Source organism: Myotis brandtii, unplaced genomic scaffold (assembly GCF_000412655.1).
Source record: "Myotis brandtii unplaced genomic scaffold, ASM41265v1 scaffold48, whole genome shotgun sequence".
Classification (NCBI taxonomy): Eukaryota; Metazoa; Chordata; class Mammalia; order Chiroptera; family Vespertilionidae; genus Myotis; species Myotis brandtii.
In genome coordinates, this window is record NW_005368341.1 from 6,958,245 (window position 1) to 6,981,036 (window position 22,792).

A 22,792-nucleotide genomic window follows, 5' to 3' on the forward strand; every position below is an offset into this window, starting at 1 on the left:
GTGGGGGGTGGGGGGTGGGGGAACAATGGGGGGATAAGGACACATGTAATACGTTAATCAATAAAGGAAAAAAAAGTAGTTAGGGGTGAGGCATGAGATTCCGCATTTCCAACAACTTCCCAAATGATTGATACCAACACCAGTCTTAGGATCATTCTTCACAGAGCAAGACCTTAAGAAACACCGCTTTAGAATTACTCTTCAAATCTGTCCTACACTACAACCATTAAGCTAATTTTAATGTATCTTCTTTTAATAGCACTTTTCCAATCAAACATTTTCAGTGACTCAATTTTCTATAAATAAATCCCAAATTCTTGACCTTGGCATTTAGTTTCTTTTCCTTGCTATGGACTCTATCTTCATTTTACATGATCTGTCTTATCATTCCTTCCACAAAATACTTCCATCTATATGTTTGAGACCTAGAACAGTGCTTCACAGAACTGTAATGTGCAAAAAAATTACCCAGAGAACTTGCTTAAATCATTCCTGGAGTCTACTCCCTAGAGATTCTGACTTGGAATCGGGAGGTCTGATGGGCTTTATTTATAACTAGAGGCCTGATGCATGAAGATTCATGCAAGAATAGGCCTTCCTTCCCTTGGCTGCCGGTACCACCTTTGCTCTGGCCGGAGCCGCCTTTCTGCCTTCCCACGCTGCCCAGAGGCCCGGATTGCCTGGGGCAGTGTGGAACACAAGCGTCCTGCCCCACCCACAGCAGCTCGGTGCCTGCCTATGCAAATTAACCCATCTTTGTTGGGTTAATTTGCATACTCACTCCTGATTGGCTGGAGGGAGTCTAGAAGGTACAATTTGCATCTTTCTCTTTTATGAGTGTCAATAAGCTCCCAGTAGTTACTGATGCTACAGGTCTGAGGGCGATATTTTGAGTAGCCTCCTCTGAATACTTAAAGTGAAATCATACCCACTCAAACCTTACTACTATTACCAGAAAGGGGATCTGGGTGTGGATTCTTGACTTCATGCAGGAAAGACTTCACAATTCGAGTCCAGGTGAATTTTAGAGGACATTTATAAAGACTGAGTACAGTGAAACAAGAAAGGGTTAGGGAAGTGAGCCTAGGCTAGTCTGCTTTGGCTCATTAAGAAGTCAGAGAAAAGGGAACCTTGGGGAGAATCTCAGGGGGTTTGCCTGGGATGAACTACCACTGCCCATTGCTGTCCTGGTTGCAAGTCTCATGGTGTCCTTTAGAGTTTAGGAGGTGTGTGCCTGTGGGGAAAGAATAGAGGGAGGGGAGAGGTGCTGGAGTGCTCCTGGGATGGGGAGCTTAAACCACTGCCTAAATGATTTATATGGCCCTTAGCATTATAATATTCTGGAGGCAATATCTTTCTTGATTAAAAATTAGAAAACTGAGTCCCAGATAGGCAGAGTTACTCCACCGCTGAGCTGGCTCCACAAATTCTGTATTCTTTTCAGTTTTAAAATTCCAGGTATTAAAAATACAATATAATTAGGTAAAACTCTTCAGTCTGACCTATGAATGGTTTTTATGGCTTTTCAATGAAGTGTGAAATGCTTTGATAGCTGCCAAAGTGTCAAACAGGCTCTGTGGCTGGGAAGGAAAAAGTGTGACTTAGCATCTTTGGTTTTCCAGTGACCTCTATTTGATCTGACAAGCAGCTACAATTAGAGCTGTGAATAAACAAGTAGAACAGAAGTGCACAAGAAATACCTAAGATAATACTCATTTTAAAAAGATGCTTTTAAGCCCTATCAAAAACAACAACCTCTGTCATATCAACCATTTATTGAATCACTATGGCATGTGAAGCACTATTAGAAATAAAATGAGGTCTAGTGATGAGGCTTTGCTAGGGAGTCTGCCAAAAGGAGAAAAGTCACTGGATTTTAATTGGGCCATGCTAATAGACCTAACCACCATTCCTCTCCAAAGTCCATCTCTATTGCAAAGCAGAAAAACAAAAACTCTCAACAACTAAGAAAAAAGTGTATTATTTATTGTATTAACATCTTGGAAGATGTGTTTTAAAGGAGTTCCATTTTGTATAATCTTAAAGCATACAGCACTTGTACATATTGATAATGTTATTTCATCTATTTAAAATAAGCTTCTGAAGCGTGCAGTCCTGCTCTCCTTTCCCAGTTCTTTGCATAATGCAGGGATCCACTGCAAATTAAGGCCCGTGGGCCAAACCCAGCCTGTTGCTTGTTTCTGTATAGACCAGGAACTAAAAACTGTTTTTACATTTTAAGTGGTTGAAAAAAATAAGAATATTTAATACTATGTGAAAAATATAAGAAATTTATGTGGGAGTGTCCATAAACAATGTTCTACTGAACACTGCCGGGCCTATTTGTTACTGTATAGTTTATGTCTCCTTTTCAGCTGCAAGGGCAGAGTTGAGCAATTGCCTAAAATATTTGCTATCTGGACTTTCACAGAAAAAAAGTTTGCTGATCCTCAGAACAATTCTTTGAAATATAAAAAAAATTAGAATTAGAAGGGCTTTATTTATAGTTTGTCCTTATTAAATGTTTAACATATAAGCATTTCCAATTTTGACACCAATACAGTCCACTATTATTTTTTTTTAAATATATTTTATTGATTTTTTACAGAGAGGAAGGGAGAGAGATAGAGAGTTAGAAACATTGATGAGAGAGAAACATCGATCAGCTGCCTCCTGCACATCTCCCACTGGGGATGTGCCCGCAACCCAGGTACATGCCCTTGACCGGAATTGAACCCGGGACCTTTCAGTCCGCAGGCCAACGCTCTATCCACTGAGCCAAACCGGTTTCGGCAGTCCACTATTATTTACATTACTTTTATCTCATAAATAATTTTGAATGATTAATATTTTTGAAACTCCAGATTTTCCTACTTAAGGAAGTCGTGAAAAATACCCCAAAGTGAAGGTTTAATATAAGCACCTGGTGTTAGAAAGAGTGGACAACAGAAACAAAAAGGAAGGGCTGGCAAAAAGAGACAAGGAAGAGCTCTATTCTGCAAACAAGCAGCATGAGTTCGATGCAAACAAAACCACAAAAAAACCCTAAAATAAAAAACAAAACAAAAAATCAGTCCAAGGTAAATCCAGGTATCAAGAGATAATGGTAGTAGCATCGTTAACAGAAACAAGGCAATCAAGAAGAGAAACAAGTGGCTAAAGAAGACTGAGTACAGTTTTGGAAATGTTGAACTTGAGAGACCTGAAAAAATCATATGGTGAAGTCAACTAGGTAGGAAGCAATATAGCATCAAAGATTTCAGGGCTGGAAATTCCATTGCAATATTCTACATATAACCACTGAAAAGTTCCCCAAACTCTATGATTGAGAGGCTCTTAACGTTGTGTGTGTGTGTGTGTACACACCTTAAGCTTACTATGAAACACAATTATTATAGGGAGAAGGAGAAGTTTTAAAGTAAATATTTCATTTCTCTGGTTCTAAATGAGCCATAGGAAACCATTTAAACTATTAAATGCACATGTGAAATTGCCAACTGACAACTTTATCAACTTTGTTCTTACGTAAACATACAGAGAGCAAAATATTTAAATAACTAGAGAAGATATATTTCCATAGATGTAAGTCCTTTAAGAGTTAAAAAACAAAACAAAACAAAAAACAGCTTGACCTTAGCCATGGAATAAAATAATCAATTTAGCCTTAAAGGCTTAGATTCTGAAATGGGATATATTTTATTACAATCATAGATTAACAGAAAATTAGTGCTAAATGGGGACTTTGAAAAATATATATTTTTATTGATTTCAGAGAGGAAGAGAGAGAGAAATAGAAACATCAATGATGAGAGAATCATTGATCAGCTGCCTCTTGTATGCCCCCTACTGGAGACTGAGCCCGCAATCCTTGACGGGAATCAAACCCAGGATCCTTCAGTCCATAGGTCAATGCTCTATCCACTGAGTCACACTGACTAGGGCTAAATGGGGACTTTTGAGGTAACTGTGATGGTTTCGTCTTGGATGGTTGGGAATGATAATCTCAAAGAGGTTGAGTGACTCACTCAAGGTCCTACAGATAGTCACTGTGAGGACCAAGACAGTAATAAATACCTGATAATACTCTCTCACTTAAGCCAAACCCTTTATATCATGCTTGGTACCAATGAGCATTATGAAGATTAGAAAAACATTATATACAAATGTTATTATAATTGTTATTCTTTTAAAAAAATATATATTTTATTGATTTTTTACAGAGAGGAAGGGAGAGGGATAGAGAGTTAGAAACATCGATGAGAGAGAAACATCTATCAGCTGCCTCCTGCACACCTCCCACTGGGGATGTGCCCGCAACCAAGGTACATGCCCTTGACTGGAATCGAACCTGGGACCTTTCAGTCTGCAGGCCGACACTCTATCCACTGAGCCAAACTGGTTAGGGCTATAATTGTTATTCTTATGTCTAAAGGGCTAAAAACAATGATGCAGTCAAATAAGCAGTTTGGGGGGTGGGAAGGAACCCACATTTAAATTACCTATGATAGTAAACTTTATAAGAGAAGTCTAAGCCTTTCCTGTTCACTAAAGGAGTAGGACATGAAATAAAGATACATAACCACTAATACTTTAAGAAGTACACTAACATAGGTTTTTAAAAATGCATGTATTCTATGCACTAGCATTAAAAAACACAGTAAGACCTCTGGGAATTAGTTAATGTATGCTTTCCCAGGAAAATCTTCTATTTTACTTAATAGTAAGCATTACCAAAGTCATCCAGGGCGCAAGGCTGGGCTAGTGTACAGTCCAATATCTATAATAATAAAAGTGTAATATGCTAATTAGACCAGAAGACCATCTGGACGAAGCTGGGGCTGCAAGGGAAGCCCGGGTCCTGGGCGCCAGAGGGAAGCCAGTGTCGGCAGCTGGGGGAAGGAAGGCCTACTCTTGAATGAATTTCGTGTATCGGGCCTGTAGTATACTATAAGAGATTAAAGATAGTGCTATATGGGTAAAATAATATGCTGAAATTTGCCGATGAAAACTAGGATAAATGTAACCAAGGTATTTATAGGGCTCTATTTGGGATGTTTTACATTAAGTCTAAGAGCTCCTCTGAATATATAGAAAAATAAAAAGTCATCAAATGGTGTGGTTTATGTAATGTGATATACTGATAAATCAAACAGTTAAAACATATACAGACATTCACATGAAGCAAATCATCAGGCCTGTCAGATAGTTTAGAATAAAACCTGGCACAAATTTCATTCACTGAGGAAAAAAATAATGCTGGTAAAAACACTACACTCTATTTTTTTGAACAATTTGATAAGAATGTCATTGCAAACATATTATAAAATCAACAATTACTAAAGCAATGTTTATAGAATTTTTGGCAGTAAGATATTAAGGCAGCAATTTAAGAGCATTTTATTACTATCAAGAATGAGCTATTGTCTACTCTAACTCGCTTGAGAAATATGACACAGTCCCATCAGTAATGGTGAGTCACTACAGCAGGGATTCTTTCACGGGAGGTGAGCATAGAACAATATACAAAAAGGCTTGTGTAAAAGCCTCAGGAATTCTGCCAATAACCTCCTTTCCTCTGAAACCTCTGGACATCCTTCTACCATGCTGTGAATCAATGTTAGAAAACATTGCCTGAAAAAAGTAGTTTCATGTTAATAACTGTCACTGACTAACTAGTGGGCAAAGGTGACACAAACCCAAGAAATAAAACACTCTAGCCTTGACCGGTGTGGCTCAGTGGATAGAACGTCAGCCTGTGGACTGAAGGGTCCCGGGTTCGATTCCGGTCAAGGGCATATACCTTGGTTTCGGGCACATCCCCGGTAGGGGTGTGCAGGAGGCAGCTGAGTGATGTTTCTCTCTCATCGATGTTTCTAACTCTCTATCCCTCTCCCTTCCTCTCTGTAAAAAATCAATAAAATATATTTTTTAAAAAAAGAAATAAAACACTCTAAAGGATTAATAAATATCACAAATAATAGCAGTAAACAAAAGATAAGGGTTTTAGAAGTGAAAAGAATTGACACTAAGATACAGTAAAGAACTGTCAATAACAACAACAAAAAGATACTCTAAAGAAATCATTTAAGTAACTGTAATCTTTTAATCTGAGTAAGAAAATGAAGGGCATCCATATTTTTGGTATCAATTCAGAAGTATAAAGTATATATACATGAATAACATTAAGGAAATAGTAAATTTTCAGATATATAATTTAACCTGATTAGGATCTTTTTTTGTGTGTTTTTTTTTTCAACAAAGGTCTACCTTTTTGGAAAGGTAGATACTCTGTGATCTTAGGGAGAGTGCTCCCCATCATAAATATATCTATATGAAAGAACCCCTATGAGTTATGTATAAATTGACATGAATGTAACTGAGAAAAACCAGTTGTAAGTAGTGATGGTACTATAAAGAGAGTAATGATTTCTTATCTTAATTAAGATCCTACATTATATGGCTGACCTTAACTAAGCCTGTTGTTAGATATTATATATCCATATATGAAATTATATAGAGGAAAAAGCTCAAATACAATATTCAGGAACACTTTAATACACATTAAACAGAAAAAGAAGCACATTTTAAAATTATCAATGTTTTTAAAGATACCCCAATAAATGTATTCATTAATATTCATCCCTTGCTTAGGGAACTGATCAATTCTAGATCTATAACTATAGTTCCCATTGCCAAGAGTTGCCATATCCAATATGCATAAATTTTATTATACAATGTCTACTAAAAATCAGCAAAAAAGTAAAACATGTCTCTACTAAAGCTATTACTCTCAATATTATAGTGTTTAATTGATTACTGTTATCTTCAGGGATGTTAGCAAATTTTCAATTGCTCTTGATACCATTTTATTCCCAAGGTTTGCTGAGTAACTGTGGGTTTGTTTTTAATATTTACCTAAAACAGGGGAATGACTTTATGTAAAAGAAATCCTGCTTCTTTTAGAACCACAAAAGGGACAAAAACAACTAGTTAACTGTTAACATAGGCAAAACATGCACGGGTTGGTTTGGCTCAGTGGTTAGAGCATCAGACTTTGAACCTAAGGGTTGTGGTCAAGGGTATGTACCTGGGTTACAGGTTCGATCCCAGCCCTCTGCCCAGCCCTGTGTCTCTCTCCCTCCCTTCTAGTCTCTCTAAAAAAATCAATGGAAAAAATATCCTTGGGTGAAGATCAAAATAAATACAATTTTAAAAAGCAAAAGAAACACTGATTATTACACATTTTCAAGACGAAAATTTTACCATGCAGATTATTTAAGACAACAAAGTTTTACCTCTACACAGGTTTTCATCCCTGAGGCAGCAGCATAGTGCAGGGGTGTGTTTTTTTTGTTATCTACAGCATCAATAGCTGCTCTCTCATATTCCCCTTGGTCAAGTTTTGCTCCTTTCCATCTTAAGATCATCTGCAGACAATCTGCTCTTCTAAAATCATCTTCCATGGGGCGTGCTAAACGAGGATGAAGGGCTCCTTCAGATATCATAATTTGAGGTCCCATACACAACAAATGCATAGATGTTTCATTGTGCACATTCCGTTTATTTGGATTTCCATCTCTACCAAAAAGAAAAGTCCTAAAGTAGTAAAGGAAAAGAAGGACAAAAATCAATTATTTCCTACTTTGAAATAAGAATACATAGAAGATAACAAATTTAAAAGATAATTATGAATATGCACATTTGATACTATACCAAAAATTCAACAAGTTGTCATTTATTGCTAATCAAACTTAAAGATTACTTTTCAGACTCTGAAATTAATATCAAAGAACCTTCTACACTGCTACATTAAAATCCACTGATCTACTTTGCATTATGAATAGTCTTTTACCCATGCATAATTTTAAAAAGTCATATACATACTGATCTTCTGAAAAGTACTGATTCACCAAGTTATGCAGATTTTCTAGATGTTGTCACATTTCATTTCAAATATTTTCTTAAAATCCTATTAGTTTATACCACCATAAATCTTACTATAATCCTGGTCATAAGAATATTTCCTTGTGCAATAATTTTTTTAAAATGTATTTTTATTGATTTCAGAGTTAAAAAAAGAAATAAAACACTCTAAAGGATTAATAAATATCACAAATAATAGCAGTAAACAAAAGATAAGGGTTTTAGAAGTGAAAAGAATTGACACTAAGATACAGTAAAGAACTGTCAATAACAACAACAAAAAGATACTCTAAAGAAATCATTTAAGTAACTGTAATCTTTTAATCTGAGTAAGAAAATGAAGGGCATCCATATTTTTGGTATCAATTCAGAAGTATAAAGTATATATACATGAATAACATTAAGGAAATAGTAAATTTTCAGATATATAATTTAACCTGATTAGGATCTTTTTTTGTGTGTTTTTTTTTTCAACAAAGGTCTACCTTTTTGGAAAGGTAGATACTCTGTGATCTTAGGGAGAGTGCTCCCCATCATAAATATATCTATATGAAAGAACCCCTATGAGTTATGTATAAATTGACATGAATGTAACTGAGAAAAACCAGTTGTAAGTAGTGATGGTACTATAAAGAGAGTAATGATTTCTTATCTTAATTAAGATCCTACATTATATGGCTGACCTTAACTAAGCCTGTTGTTAGATATTATATATCCATATATGAAATTATATAGAGGAAAAAGCTCAAATACAATATTCAGGAACACTTTAATACACATTAAACAGAAAAAGAAGCACATTTTAAAATTATCAATGTTTTTAAAGATACCCCAATAAATGTATTCATTAATATTCATCCCTTGCTTAGGGAACTGATCAATTCTAGATCTATAACTATAGTTCCCATTGCCAAGAGTTGCCATATCCAATATGCATAAATTTTATTATACAATGTCTACTAAAAATCAGCAAAAAAGTAAAACATGTCTCTACTAAAGCTATTACTCTCAATATTATAGTGTTTAATTGATTACTGTTATCTTCAGGGATGTTAGCAAATTTTCAATTGCTCTTGATACCATTTTATTCCCAAGGTTTGCTGAGTAACTGTGGGTTTGTTTTTAATATTTACCTAAAACAGGGGAATGACTTTATGTAAAAGAAATCCTGCTTCTTTTAGAACCACAAAAGGGACAAAAACAACTAGTTAACTGTTAACATAGGCAAAACATGCACGGGTTGGTTTGGCTCAGTGGTTAGAGCATCAGACTTTGAACCTAAGGGTTGTGGTCAAGGGTATGTACCTGGGTTACAGGTTCGATCCCAGCCCTCTGCCCAGCCCTGTGTCTCTCTCCCTCCCTTCTAGTCTCTCTAAAAAAATCAATGGAAAAAATATCCTTGGGTGAAGATCAAAATAAATACAATTTTAAAAAGCAAAAGAAACACTGATTATTACACATTTTCAAGACGAAAATTTTACCATGCAGATTATTTAAGACAACAAAGTTTTACCTCTACACAGGTTTTCATCCCTGAGGCAGCAGCATAGTGCAGGGGTGTGTTTTTTTTGTTATCTACAGCATCAATAGCTGCTCTCTCATATTCCCCTTGGTCAAGTTTTGCTCCTTTCCATCTTAAGATCATCTGCAGACAATCTGCTCTTCTAAAATCATCTTCCATGGGGCGTGCTAAACGAGGATGAAGGGCTCCTTCAGATATCATAATTTGAGGTCCCATACACAACAAATGCATAGATGTTTCATTGTGCACATTCCGTTTATTTGGATTTCCATCTCTACCAAAAAGAAAAGTCCTAAAGTAGTAAAGGAAAAGAAGGACAAAAATCAATTATTTCCTACTTTGAAATAAGAATACATAGAAGATAACAAATTTAAAAGATAATTATGAATATGCACATTTGATACTATACCAAAAATTCAACAAGTTGTCATTTATTGCTAATCAAACTTAAAGATTACTTTTCAGACTCTGAAATTAATATCAAAGAACCTTCTACACTGCTACATTAAAATCCACTGATCTACTTTGCATTATGAATAGTCTTTTACCCATGCATAATTTTAAAAAGTCATATACATACTGATCTTCTGAAAAGTACTGATTCACCAAGTTATGCAGATTTTCTAGATGTTGTCACATTTCATTTCAAATATTTTCTTAAAATCCTATTAGTTTATACCACCATAAATCTTACTATAATCCTGGTCATAAGAATATTTCCTTGTGCAATAATTTTTTTAAAATGTATTTTTATTGATTTCAGAGAGAAAGAAAGTGGGAAAGAGATAGAAACTACAATGATAAGAGAGAATCACTGATCTGCTGCCTCCTGCATGCCCCATACTAGGGATCGGCCCCTAACCTGGGCATGTGCCCTGGCCGGGAATCGAACTGTGACCTCCTGTTTCATAGGATGATACTCAACCTCTGAGCTAGCAGGCAGGGCCCTTGTGCAATGATTTTATAAAATTTATTTTTACTTTGTGTAAGATATTATGCTAGATGCTAGAAGTACAAAAAAGACACTTTTATCAATTTAGGTAGGCAGAGAGAAGATACAATGAGATAGTGTATGCCAAACAAGTAATAAAAACAAAAAAGAGCTGTGTAAGTTAAAAAAAAAAAAAGAAAGACTGAGGTTCTTGTGAGTTGTGACAGGCTAAGAAGATAAAGCGTTCCCAGGACCTTGAAGGAAGGGTAAGATTTAGCAAAGAAAGAGAAAGCTGAGTGGAGTGGGGAAGGGATTCTGGGGCAAAGAGAGCAGCATGGACATGGTAGACAGAACACACATGGCATGTTTCAGGTATATAAAAAAGAGCAGCTTGCCCTAACCGGTTTGGCTCAGTGGATAGAGCGTCAGCCTGCAGACTAAAGGGTCCCAGGTTCGATTCCGGTCAAGGGCATGTACCTTGGTTGTGGGCACATCCCCAGTAGGGGGTGTGCAGGAGGCAGCTGATCAATGTTTCTCTCTCGTCGATGTTTCTAACTCTCTATCCCTATCCTTTCCTCTCTGTAAAAAAAATCAATAAAATATATTTTAAAAAAAAGAACAGCTTAATATGAACAACAATTTGTATAAAATGAAATTTAAAAAGCTTGAAAGTTTTTAAGTTCTAAAAAGCTTTGAATACATGTTTAAGAATTATATTTCACTGTGTAAGCAAAGAAGTGTTTCTTTCTTTCTGTTCTAGCATCAGACTCCCATAGCTGCATAATCTACTTCTAAAAAAACTAAATTTGTTTTGGAGCTACTTTTCTATCCTTTGCTTCTTTCATGTTATAAGCTAGTAAATATCAAATTTAACTCCCTTGTAATTAGGTAAGAATCTTTGAATAAATATACTCCCTGTTACTAATACTTGAAAAGCTTTAAGTTTTTTAGTATTTTAAATTTTAAGGAAATGTTTCACTTTTAGAAAAGTCTTCTCAAGTAACTAAACCCCATTAAAAGAAAGGAAACTCAAATCTGATCATAACTAGATAAGGCAAAAGTATCTGTTTTTCAACTTCAACTAGTGAATCAGAGCTTAAGAACTTTGCTATAGGCCCCAGTCCCTGCAATTTGTTGATAAGTACTTTTCTAGAATCAAAATCATTGTAGCAACAAGAATATGTGAACCAACCTCATTATTAAAACTTTTGGTCTAATTTAGACTTAATTTTAAAAAGTCATACCTAATAATTTAAGCATATTCAGTTTTAGAAATTTCAATTCACTACAATACCATATAACACCCACATCTGTATGTATATATTTTCAAAGATCAGGGTTTTTTCCCCTCTTTCACTAATATGTTTTTCTCCCTTGACTAATTTATTATCAACTTGTTTATAGTAATACTTACCCTAATATTCTATTCATTCCATGTCTAGCAGCATAGTGTAATGGAGTATTGTGCTGGTAGGGTTCCCCATAAGATGTATTAGGATCAAGGGATTCTTTTAGCTGAGGGTTGTTTTCATATATTTGGCAGGCCAGGTTTTCATCACCATTGATGAGTGCTTTACGAAATTTGGTGGTTGTATTTCCCATGTTTTGTTTTGTTGTTTTTTTCTGACAGGCAGTGGCACTTTTTTCCTCCCCCTTCAGCCACTTCTTGAATGCTTCTGCAACATGTTTCACATTCTAATAGAGAAAAAAAAGATCAAATGAGATTGGGAAACAATAATTATGAAGCAGTATCCTAAAGAAACATCACAATTAAGAACACTAATAAAATCTAGAAAGAGGATGTAAAGTGACAACTTATACTAGTATTACATTTATCTTACTAGCCAAAAAAGTCTCAAATTTTTAACACTGTCCAAATTAACTTCTTGTTAAACTGTAACATTTTCCAGTACAGAGACTGCTAAGGTTTCACAGGCTGTACTTTGTACTATTAAAGTTATCTACATACAGTAGCTTTTCAATGTTCCTCTTTACATGAGCAGGAAATGCATTTAACTGAATTTTATGGGTGAATGTATTTAAATTTCTATATAAACTATGTATAAATCTGACTCTACCAACTTGTGGGATAGTGAAAAATGTAGATTTTTATTTTTGCTCATATAAGAACTCCAGAATAGATGTTAAATTGAAACTGCTCAGTACTTATAAGGACATCAGAGAAAAGGTTACAAATGTAAACATACAGGACCATACAACTCAAGTGATTAATGAGATAGTCACAGTAAAGTATTAAAACTGACTATACACAGAACAATGGAAACTGTTTATTCTACCTTAAGACCATTACATTTATTTATTTCTACTATGAAGAATTTAAAACAAAACTGAAAACATCACATACTTGCACATACTATGTTTAGAAAGAGGCTAAGATAATAATCATATGGGCATTAACTACTGAAACAATGTGACGTGGGCAGAGGAAGAAGGACATGGAAACAATCACTGGATTTGGAGCTCAAAATCTCTTACCTACTTACACTAGCTGTGCAATTTTGAGCTATTTACCCTCTAAAAGCCTTGGGTTCCTAACTGCACAGTAAAAGAAAATGACTATTTCTTAAAAAAATATATTTTTATTGATTTCAGAGAGGAAGGGAGGGAGGAAGAGAGATAGAAATATCAATGATGAGAGAGAATCATTGGTCGGCTGCCTCCTGCACACCCCACATTGGGGATCGAGCTTGCAACCCGGGTATGGGCCCTGATTGGGAATCAAACCATGACATCCTTGTTCATAAGTTGACGCTAAACCACTAAGCCACACTGGCAGGGCAGAAAATGACTATTTCTTAAGGATGGCTGTGAGGATTATAAGTACTTTATTTAAAGTACCTACCACAGTCCTTGACTAGTGTATTCAATAAATGCTAGCTTCCTTCCATTCCAAGAAATGATTCTGAATCTACTCTTGAACTATGATCAAAATAAGTGATAAAGGAAACAGCATATGCAAAGGCAGGTATAAAACAAAAGGCTTATTCAGTATGAATGAAGTTCAAGTTCTCTAGTGTTGAACTACCAGAAAATAAAACAAAATACTAGGTTGGGTACAGACTGAGAAACTTTTACTTTAACCTGTAAAGAACAGATAATTAAAGGCTTTATGAAGGGCAGTAATATAATTATTTTATGCTTTGGAAAATTAGTTATTGTGACATTATAGAAGATAGACTAGAGGGAGAAAAACTTAGAAGGAGAATACAAGAATCCATCATGTCACCCAGTTAACTCAGTGGCAGACTGGACATTAAAACATAGCATTAAGAAAAGTTGAAAATAATACGTACTTTTTCAACATAAGCTTTGTAGAGGCAGTAACAGTTTTAACAGAATACAAATTAAAGGAGTGAAAAACAAATTAGTTGTGTTTTTTTTTTAATGTTTTGGCTTTTAGAGAGAAAGGGAGAGGGATAGAGAGATAGAAACATGGATGAGAGAGGAACAACACCTATCGGCTACCTCCTGCAAACAGTTTACTGGGAATTGAGCCTGCAACCCAGGCATGTGCCCTGACTGGGAATTGAACCAGCGACCTTGGTTGCTGGGTCGATGCTGAGCCTCACTGGCTGGGGTGGTTTATTTTTCTTTTTAATTTTCTGTATAACAGAGGCTCTCAACTTTGGCTATACATTTAATAACATGGGGAACTTCATTGGCCAAGCTACATCCCAGATAAATAAAATCAGAGTCTCTAGTGGGAGGCACCCAGGCCTTGGAATTTAAGCTCCTTAGGTGAGTTCAATGTGCACACACCACTGTATATAAATGTTATATCTGAGTATGGAGATCAAGGTGAGCAGGCAGGGTAAGACATCTGTTAAACTTATTTTAGAGATAGGTATTAACTACCTACTTATTATAGCAGCACACTTTCTGGCACACAACTATACTTAAGGAGGTCATCATTTGGCTCTTTTAAAGGTTGTTACTGACTTTTTACTCTAAATATGCAAATACATATACATAGAATGTTTTGAAAATATGAAAAAAGAAAAAGGACAAAACCTCATCATCTATTTACTGGAAGATAACCACTATTAGCATTTTGATAAATAACTGCCTTATTTATAATGTATATAAATATGTGTTTGTATGCATATGTACTATTTATATATACTACTATATATATACTAGAAGCCCAGTGCATGAAATTCGTGCAAGAGGAGGCCTTCGCAGCTGTGGCAGCTGCCTGGATTCCTCCCTTGCAGCCACAGTGGCTGCCTGGATCCCTTGAAGCTGGGGCAGCTTCCTCCATCCCGTGGCTGCAGCCCCAGCTTCGTCCAGAAGGTCGTCCGGAAGGACATCGGGTCTAATGAGCATATTGCACTTTTATTATTATAGATATACTATAAATACTTATATACATATTGGATCATGCTACATAATTTTAAACAATTTATTTAACTTTCTAGAGAGTTGTTAAACCTTTATCATAAAGTTCTTTATCATCTCATCTTGAATGAGGAGCAAACTCCCCCTCCCACAATCTATCACAATATACTATAGCCACTTTTGGGATTTTTTTAGCAACAGCCTGGATTTTATTTTTCTTTTGTTTTTCATAGAATCTAGGAGCCATATGTTTATCCTTAGTGAACTAATTTGTTTTGTTGTACTGCTTTAAGCACTTTAAGAGTTTATTATTCTTAATGAAAACTCCATTCAGTTCATTGTATATTTTTATTTATAAAAAAATATAAAGAATATCATATGGAAAAAAAAATCATATGGGTTCTAAAAGGTCTTTCCTAAGGATTTGGAAACTTTCAGTTGTCTAGCCTTATCTTTCTTCCCTGATAGACTATAGCTCAAATTATGAACATTTTCAGAGTTTTCGATTAGACTAATAAATAACACATTGTCATTGAATTACATTATTACTTTAGAGAAATATCCTATATGAAAAGAATTTCTATCCAACATGTGAAAAAAGTATCTAAGAAAGCAATTATATCATCATGGGAGTACTTAGTTAAAACAACCAAGATACTTAAAAAAAAAAATCAATAATACTCTAAATGTGCATTTAAATATTACTGTTACTCATGTTGAAAGCATAATGGTATCTGGAAATCTTTTTGTAGTTCTCAGTTATTTTCAAGTATGTTTCATTTTTAAAATATGAGTTCAATAAGCCTGAAAGTCACCAGGAAATGCATCATTTAAAGCAGCCATAGTTCTATTCCCTCTCAGATTTATTTTCACAAGTCTTGCCAGATTTGTCCTTCCACTTTTTCATAGCTATAGCAGCATAACCTGAAGTGACTGTTCCCCCTTTATTTTTGAAATCAAACACTTAAGTACTATTTCTCCAACTCTAAGATAAATCTATATAGAGAGCTTCAAGATACAAATGATGGATTTTCAATAATTTCTTATTTTGGGCTTTTAAGTTATACAGGAAAATCCAGGTGAAGCTTCATCACTGACTAGTAAAGCACAGCACTTAATAAGTATTTAATGAAAAAAGTAAGAAAAATACACCACCAATGAACACCAGATAGCTTTCCCTAATTTTTCATTAACTTTTAAATGTGAAGGGCTCTATAACTCTTGCTTTAAACCTTTGTCTCTCAACTTGCCCATTCATAGGTTAATAATCAGTGCAACAACTCAAGTGCACTTAAATTAATAAACTACCGCCAGAAACCTTTTACAGAAGATGAAATACTTCAGATGTAAATAACACCTAATTTATCTGTTTCTACAAAAGTAAATTATCTTAAAGTCATAATTATGGATTGAAATTGTTGACCTAAACAAAATAAGTGACTCATATTTTTCACTTAACTGGAAGAAGACCCATTATTACACATGCGTACGTACACATATCATCCTGCAACTTTCTGCAGTTAAGAACAACTCAACAACTGATAACAACAATTTCAATCTACAACTAAACATTCCTTTAGCCAGAACAGAAGCAAGTAGAAAGTTCACTCAAATAGTATGTCCAATCCCACCCCCCTCTTGAAATCAGAAAGATGTGTCTCAAAGAAGAAAATTCCAAAAAGCTCTACGTCCAAAGAAATGCTCTAATTGTTATTACAATAATACTGAGTAAAAAGGAGAGGATGGTTTTAAAAAGACTCTAAAATAATTATCAAGGTGTAAGGTAAAAAAATAAATAAGGAAAAAAGTCATGAAAAGTCAATATACTACAACAGACAGAAACCATGTGGGTAAATAATATATTAAGCTATCAACTCTGTTCATTCACTTCTTCAATAACATGTAGTAATTTTTATTACCATGCACTAGAATCATGGGGTGGGGAGGGTGATTTCAACTGGTCTAGGAAGGACAAGGCCAGAGCGAAAAGTTTAAAATATATACAGTTTACTATTAAGGAACATAGATTGGTTTTGAAACTGTGCTAAGACTAATGTATTAGCAAGAACTGTGACCGCAAGAAAAAGGGGGTAATAGTCAGAAAGTGCTGTGTTCAAATTCTGTTTCTATTTTACCAAGTAACTTAATCTCTTTCAGTTGTTTCTTCACCTATACACCAGAAGTATTAATATTTATTTTCTTCAGTTAACAAATATAAGTGAACAAACAAATAGAAACCAATGCATCTATAGAGTGTATATTGCAGTGGGATTATAAAGATGAACATTGTAAGGTTTTTATTTTATTTTGTTTGTGATAGGGAGCCATTACAGGTTTTGAGCTAGATCTTTTTCAGGCTTTAGCATTTTAAAATACGTTTAAGATTTATCTGTGTTGATGCATGAATCAATAGTTCAATCCTTTTTATTGCTCAGTAGTACTACATTTTGTGATGTACCACTGTTTGTTTAACTATTCACATATTACAGGACATGCTGGTTGTTTCCAGTTTGGGGCAACTGTTACGTAAAACTACAATGACATTCACATATAGTTTTTGTGTAAATATGTGTTTTAATTTTCCTTTGGCAAATATCCAGGAGCAGAATTACTGGGACATGTGGTAAGTTGTTTAACTTCATTATCTTGGTTAGCACTTTGAAGCACTAGATTTCTTTTTTTTTCACCCTTTCAGTAGCCTTTCTAATGGATGTATTGTGATACACAATGATACTAATTTGCAGGATACAAGATCAATATGCAGAAATCTACTGCATTTCTATACATGAATAACAAACTATCAGAGAAATTAAGAAAACAATGCCATTTACAACTGGATCAAAAAGAATAAAATACAGTCATGAACTACATAACAATATTTTGGTCAATGATGGACTGCATATATAAGAGTAATCCCATCTATTATATAAAAAGCCTGTGGTCGTCATGCCATCACGACCGACCAGCAGGAGGCTGTGGACGGGGGCTTGACTCTGGAGGACTTGACTGGAGGCATGGGTGGGTTTCTGGGTCCCGCCGAGCCGCTGGACTCTGGGTCCTGGGTCTTGCACGATTTCGCGTGCTGGGCCCCTAGTCTATATATATAAAAGCCTAAGCAACCCTTCAACTGGTAGCTATGACATGCACTGACCAACAGAAGGCAGACGCTCAGTGCACAGGCATGGAAACATAGAAGAGACTGATGAATCTCAGAGGGAAGGGGGAGGAGGGAAGAACAGGAAGAGATTAGCCAAAGATCTTATATGTATACTAGAGGCCCGGTGCATGAATTCTTGCACTGGCCGGTTTCGGCCCGATCCCCGCAGGCCAGGCTGAGGGACTCTACCTGTGCACGAATTCGTGCACTGAGCCTCTAACAGTGGTTCTCAACCTTCTGGCCCTTTAAATACAGTTCCTCATGTTGTGACCCAACCAGAAAATTATTTTCGTTGCTACTTCATAACTATAATGTTGCTACTGTTATGAATCGTAATGTAAATATCTGATATGCAGGATGGTCTTAGGTGACCCCTGTGAAAGGGTCGTTCGACCGCCAAAGGGGTCGCGACCCACAGGTTGAGAACCGCTGCTCTAGTAAGATTATAATGCAGTTGAAAAGTTCCTATTGCCTAATGACGTCATAGCCATCATAATGTCATAGCGCAAAGGTTGCAAAAAGCAACAAGGCTGTGATTGAGATGGCAAACAACTTTAATGTGACCATGGATGAGATGACATTGAGGAGTTCCTAGAGGTGGTTCCTAAGAAATTGACTAATAAGGAGTTGTTGGAACTGGAACAACAACAACAACAACAACAACAAAAACATAGCTGAAGAAAAGGCAAGAGAAAAGGAAACTGCAGGAGAACATAAGAACCCCAAGAGAAATCACAGTGAAGAGTTTAACAGAAGCTTTTGCAGACCTCAACAAGCTCCGTAAAGTTAGCAAACATGGACAACAACACTGAAAGGTTTTCTTTAACTATTCACAGTGCACTATCTGCTTACATGTAAATCTATGATTTAAAAAAAGAAGAAACAAACCAAGTAAACCACAGGAAACACATCTCTGAAAAGAATGACACCTTCTTGAGGAAGCGATTAGGCAGGTACTCCAAGAGGTACTCCAGAAGAAGGCACTGTTATCATAGGACAGTGATGGCGAACCTTTTGAGCTCGGCATGTCAGCATTTTGAAAACCCTAACTTAACTCTGGTGCCGTGTCACATATAGAAATTTTTTGATATTTGCAACCATAGTAAAACAAAGATTTATATTTTTGATATTTACTTTATATATTTAAATGCCATTTAACAAAGAAAAATCAACCAAAAAAATGAGTTCGCGTGTCAGAGGTTCGCCATCACTGTCATAGGATATGACAGCTCAATGCATATTACTGCCCCTAAAGTCCTTCCAGTGAAACAAGATGTGGAGATGGAAGACAATGATACTGATGACCCTGACCCTGTGTAGGCCTAGTCTAATGAGTGTGTTTGTGTCTATGTTTTTAACAAAAACGTTTATAAAGTACAAAAAATTTTAACTTAAAAATAGAAAAAGCTTATAGAAAAAGGATACAAATAAAAATATATTTTTGTATAGCTATATAATGTGTTTGTGTTACTACAAGAGTAGAAAAGCTTAAAATTTTTTAAATTTATAAAGTAAAAAAGTTACAGCAAATTAAGGTTAATTTATTATTAAAGAAAATTCTTTTTTATAAATTTAGTGTAGCCTAAGTATATACTGCTTATAGAGTCTACAGTAGTGTTCAGTAATGTCTTAGGTCTTCATATTCACTCACTGTTAACTTACTGACTCATCCTGAGCAACTTCTAATCCTGCAAGCTCCCATTTATGGTAAGTGCCCTCTAGAGGTGTACCATTTTTTACCTTTTATACTTTATTTTCACTGTACCTTTTCTATGTTTAGATATACAAATACAATGTATTACAATTGCCTACAGTATTCACTACAATATGCTGTACAGTTTTGTAGTCTAGAAGCAACAGACTATACCATATAGCCTAGATGTGTAGTGGGCTATAATATCCAGTGTACTCTATGATGTTCGCACGATGACTGATGAGGCATTTCTCAGAATGAGGCATATCCCTGTTGTTAAGCAACACATGACTGTACTCTATTCTGCTATTGTAGCTTGAAAGCCATAGGCAATATGTAATAGAATGGGTGTGGTAGTGTTTGTACTTCATTTACAAAAATAGACATGGGTATTTGGCCAAGGGGCTACAGCTTGCCAACCCCTGATTTGATGGAAGGAGCATAGCATAGACAATTTGGGTTGGAATCCCACATTTACTACTTCCTAGTTCTAGTATAAATCACTTAACCTCTATGAATCTCAATTTCCTCATCTGTAAAATGGGAATAAAGCCACCTACCTTGAAGAATTGTCATGATTACCTAGATAAAGTAGGTAATACAGTGCCTAGCACATAGCAGGTACTCAATACATTTTATCTTCCTTCCCCTATCAGGATCTGCAAGTCATACTCATTCTTTTTAAAAGACAGTAAAACCTTAAGAAAATTGTCACCAACTCGATGTTCCAGATCAGGAATAATAGATAACTGGTAGTCTAGACTTTATGACTTAAAAGATGTTCGACCTTTGGGAACTATGTTCAACTATCTTCTGAACCAAAGTAACTGCATTTTCACTAGTTTTCTAGGTTTCTGTCAATATTAACAAGTCTCTCCTATGTAATTGCACTTAAAAAATACTAAGTGAAGGGCTGTAGAATTTAGTATAAAACCAGGAACAGTACATAGAATCTCACATTGTGAGCATATGGAACGAACGAACACGAACACACGAACACACACACACACACACACACATACACACACCATTAGCAGGGAGCAAGAGATCTTAGTCTAAAATATTGCTAAAAATGAAGTATGGTTTACGAAATTTGGGATTTAGCCTGCCTAACTGCATATTAAATCGAAGTCAAATATGGCTTTACTCTTGGTAGCTTCCTGGAAGAAGTTCATGAAAACTCACAGTCTATAGGAAAACTTATGAGTATTAGCAAATACTATGACAATGATCTAAGCTGAGAAAAATCTTTTAACAAAGAAAGCAACTTCCCTGTAATATGCACTCCAAAATGAGAATTAACTGTTGTTATTACAATATCTTAAAATATGGCAGAATTCAAAATAAAATGGCTACATAAACACAAAGGTATTATCATGATAGCACTAAAAAATTATATGTGGTAGTCTGGCTGCCTGAGGTTTCTCAGCAACCAAGAAAAAAGAGATTAATCCAACATATATATGTTCTACATATATTCTGCTGCTCTTGTTACCTTTTATATCTATATAGCTTTCACAGTGTGGAAAAGGACACAACAGTGAGAAAAGGAAGAAATGAAAACAGCTGCAAAGGGCAGCAGCTGACTGCCCCTTTTTGCCAAGCTGGCAAGTGAACACTGAAAATAGCTAGCATGAGGGCCACAAGTGGAAAAGAGTTAAAACTTGGGGTACAACTAATATGTGAAGCATCGCTCTCACTTTTCCATTTCCTATCAAAACATAATTATCTGCAATTATTACAAAATACAGAACTCCTCACACAAATATATTTTTCAGTTAGCTAAAATTTTTCTTAGGCAATATTCAGCTTTCATACATTTGACTTTTTGACTACTCAAAATATTATGTGTTATACTTCAACTCCCCCTTCACAACAATTTCTTATACTTTGAATTCAGAATTTCATAGTGCTGAAAAATTAACATTTAAGGCTGTAATGCTATGGTGCTATGGTTGCTTAATTTCAGCAACTTTGGCATCTCTGACTATTCAGCAATGTCTGTGTTCACAATTTTTGAATAATGTATTGTCCTTACTTCATAAACATAAGTGAAAATTTTAAATTGGTAGTCTTTTATCTTGGTATTAGGAAGTTGATGCAATTGAAAAAAAAGTCAAAATTACTTATGTTTCAAAAGGCAAACCTTTAGCCTCAAACTTGAGGCTCCCTAAACTTAAATAAACTGTATATCCAACTGAAAAATAACTATATACTATTTATGGAAGTTTAGAAATGTATAATCAAATATTGTTTATAAAGGTAATAATTTTTACTGTTTGCAAGCACTATTAAATGCTTGAAATCTTCAAAAAATGAATTGTAATTGGAAGTTATATGTCTTCATGTCAGGGAACAGAACTGTTCCCTAACATATCTCTAATAATTATGAATATTCAAATTTAGTACAAGTTTACAAAATAGGATTAAAAGAGAAGAAATCCCTTTCTCACACTAACCACAAAGCATAAATAAAATGTCTTAAAGTCAGTGAGTCTACATGGCTTTGCTATATCTTCCATTTAGAGGACTCATTTTAAATTGTTATGGGTAGAAATCTAGAAGTATTATATTGAGTCAAGGTATAACACTATTTTGCTGCTAGGAGCTCATACTGTTTTTTATCCATTGTCTTGCTAAACCTGAAGTAATTTATCATGTTAAACTAAGTTTATTCAATATTACAAATTCAGCCCCATTTCTCTGAGGATGTGCTTCAGCGGTTCTCAACCTGTGGGTCACGACCCCTTTGGCGGTGGAATGACCCTTTCACAGGGGTCGCCTAAGACCATCCTGCATATCAGATATTTACATTATGATTCATAACAGTAGCAACATTACAGTTATGAAGTAGCAACGAAAATAATTTTATGGTTGGGTCACGACATGAGGAACTGTATTTAAAGGGCCAGAAGGTTGAGAACCACTGTGCTACCCTATTCTACAGAAAAGGGTTATTAACATTGCAGGTCTAAGATGGCTGTCCTTAAAAAGACCTGCTTACAAGATTGGCCCTTGAATGGTGTCTGGAAACGTGGATTTAAGGAGGGTGTACACCATTCCACAACTGATTGGTGTTGGCTCACTATACCTAGGTTGTTTGTATAAACAACATGGTATATGCTAAGCATTTGCTTGTCCTCTGGGAGCCCGGAATTTTGGTACATTCTAGGCAAAATTTGCCTACATAACCAGCCTTCAATAAAA

General features: G+C 35.3%; 1 protein-coding gene across 5 annotated transcripts in view; it reads right to left on the reverse strand.

Moving 5' to 3' along the window:
* The window catches only part of ANKIB1 (ankyrin repeat and IBR domain containing 1), a 120,676-nt gene that overhangs the window by 77,203 nt on the left and 20,681 nt on the right, over window positions 1–22,792 (reverse strand). For 3 of the 5 annotated variants that reach the window (XM_014547563.1, XM_014547562.1, XM_014547561.1), the window contains exons 1-3: window positions 16,230–16,254; window positions 11,791–12,071; window positions 9,437–9,737 (exon numbers count right to left, since the gene is read on the reverse strand). In XM_014547563.1, the coding sequence (XP_014403049.1) occupies window positions 9,437–9,737; window positions 11,791–12,071; window positions 16,230–16,238 (591 nt within the window). In that variant the 5' untranslated portion in view covers window positions 16,239–16,254. Of the gene's footprint in view, window positions 1–7,295; window positions 7,597–9,436; window positions 9,738–11,790; window positions 12,072–16,229; window positions 16,255–22,792 lie in introns of those variants that run through there. The other 2 variants (XM_005876095.2, XM_014547564.1) reach the window with 2 other exon arrangements.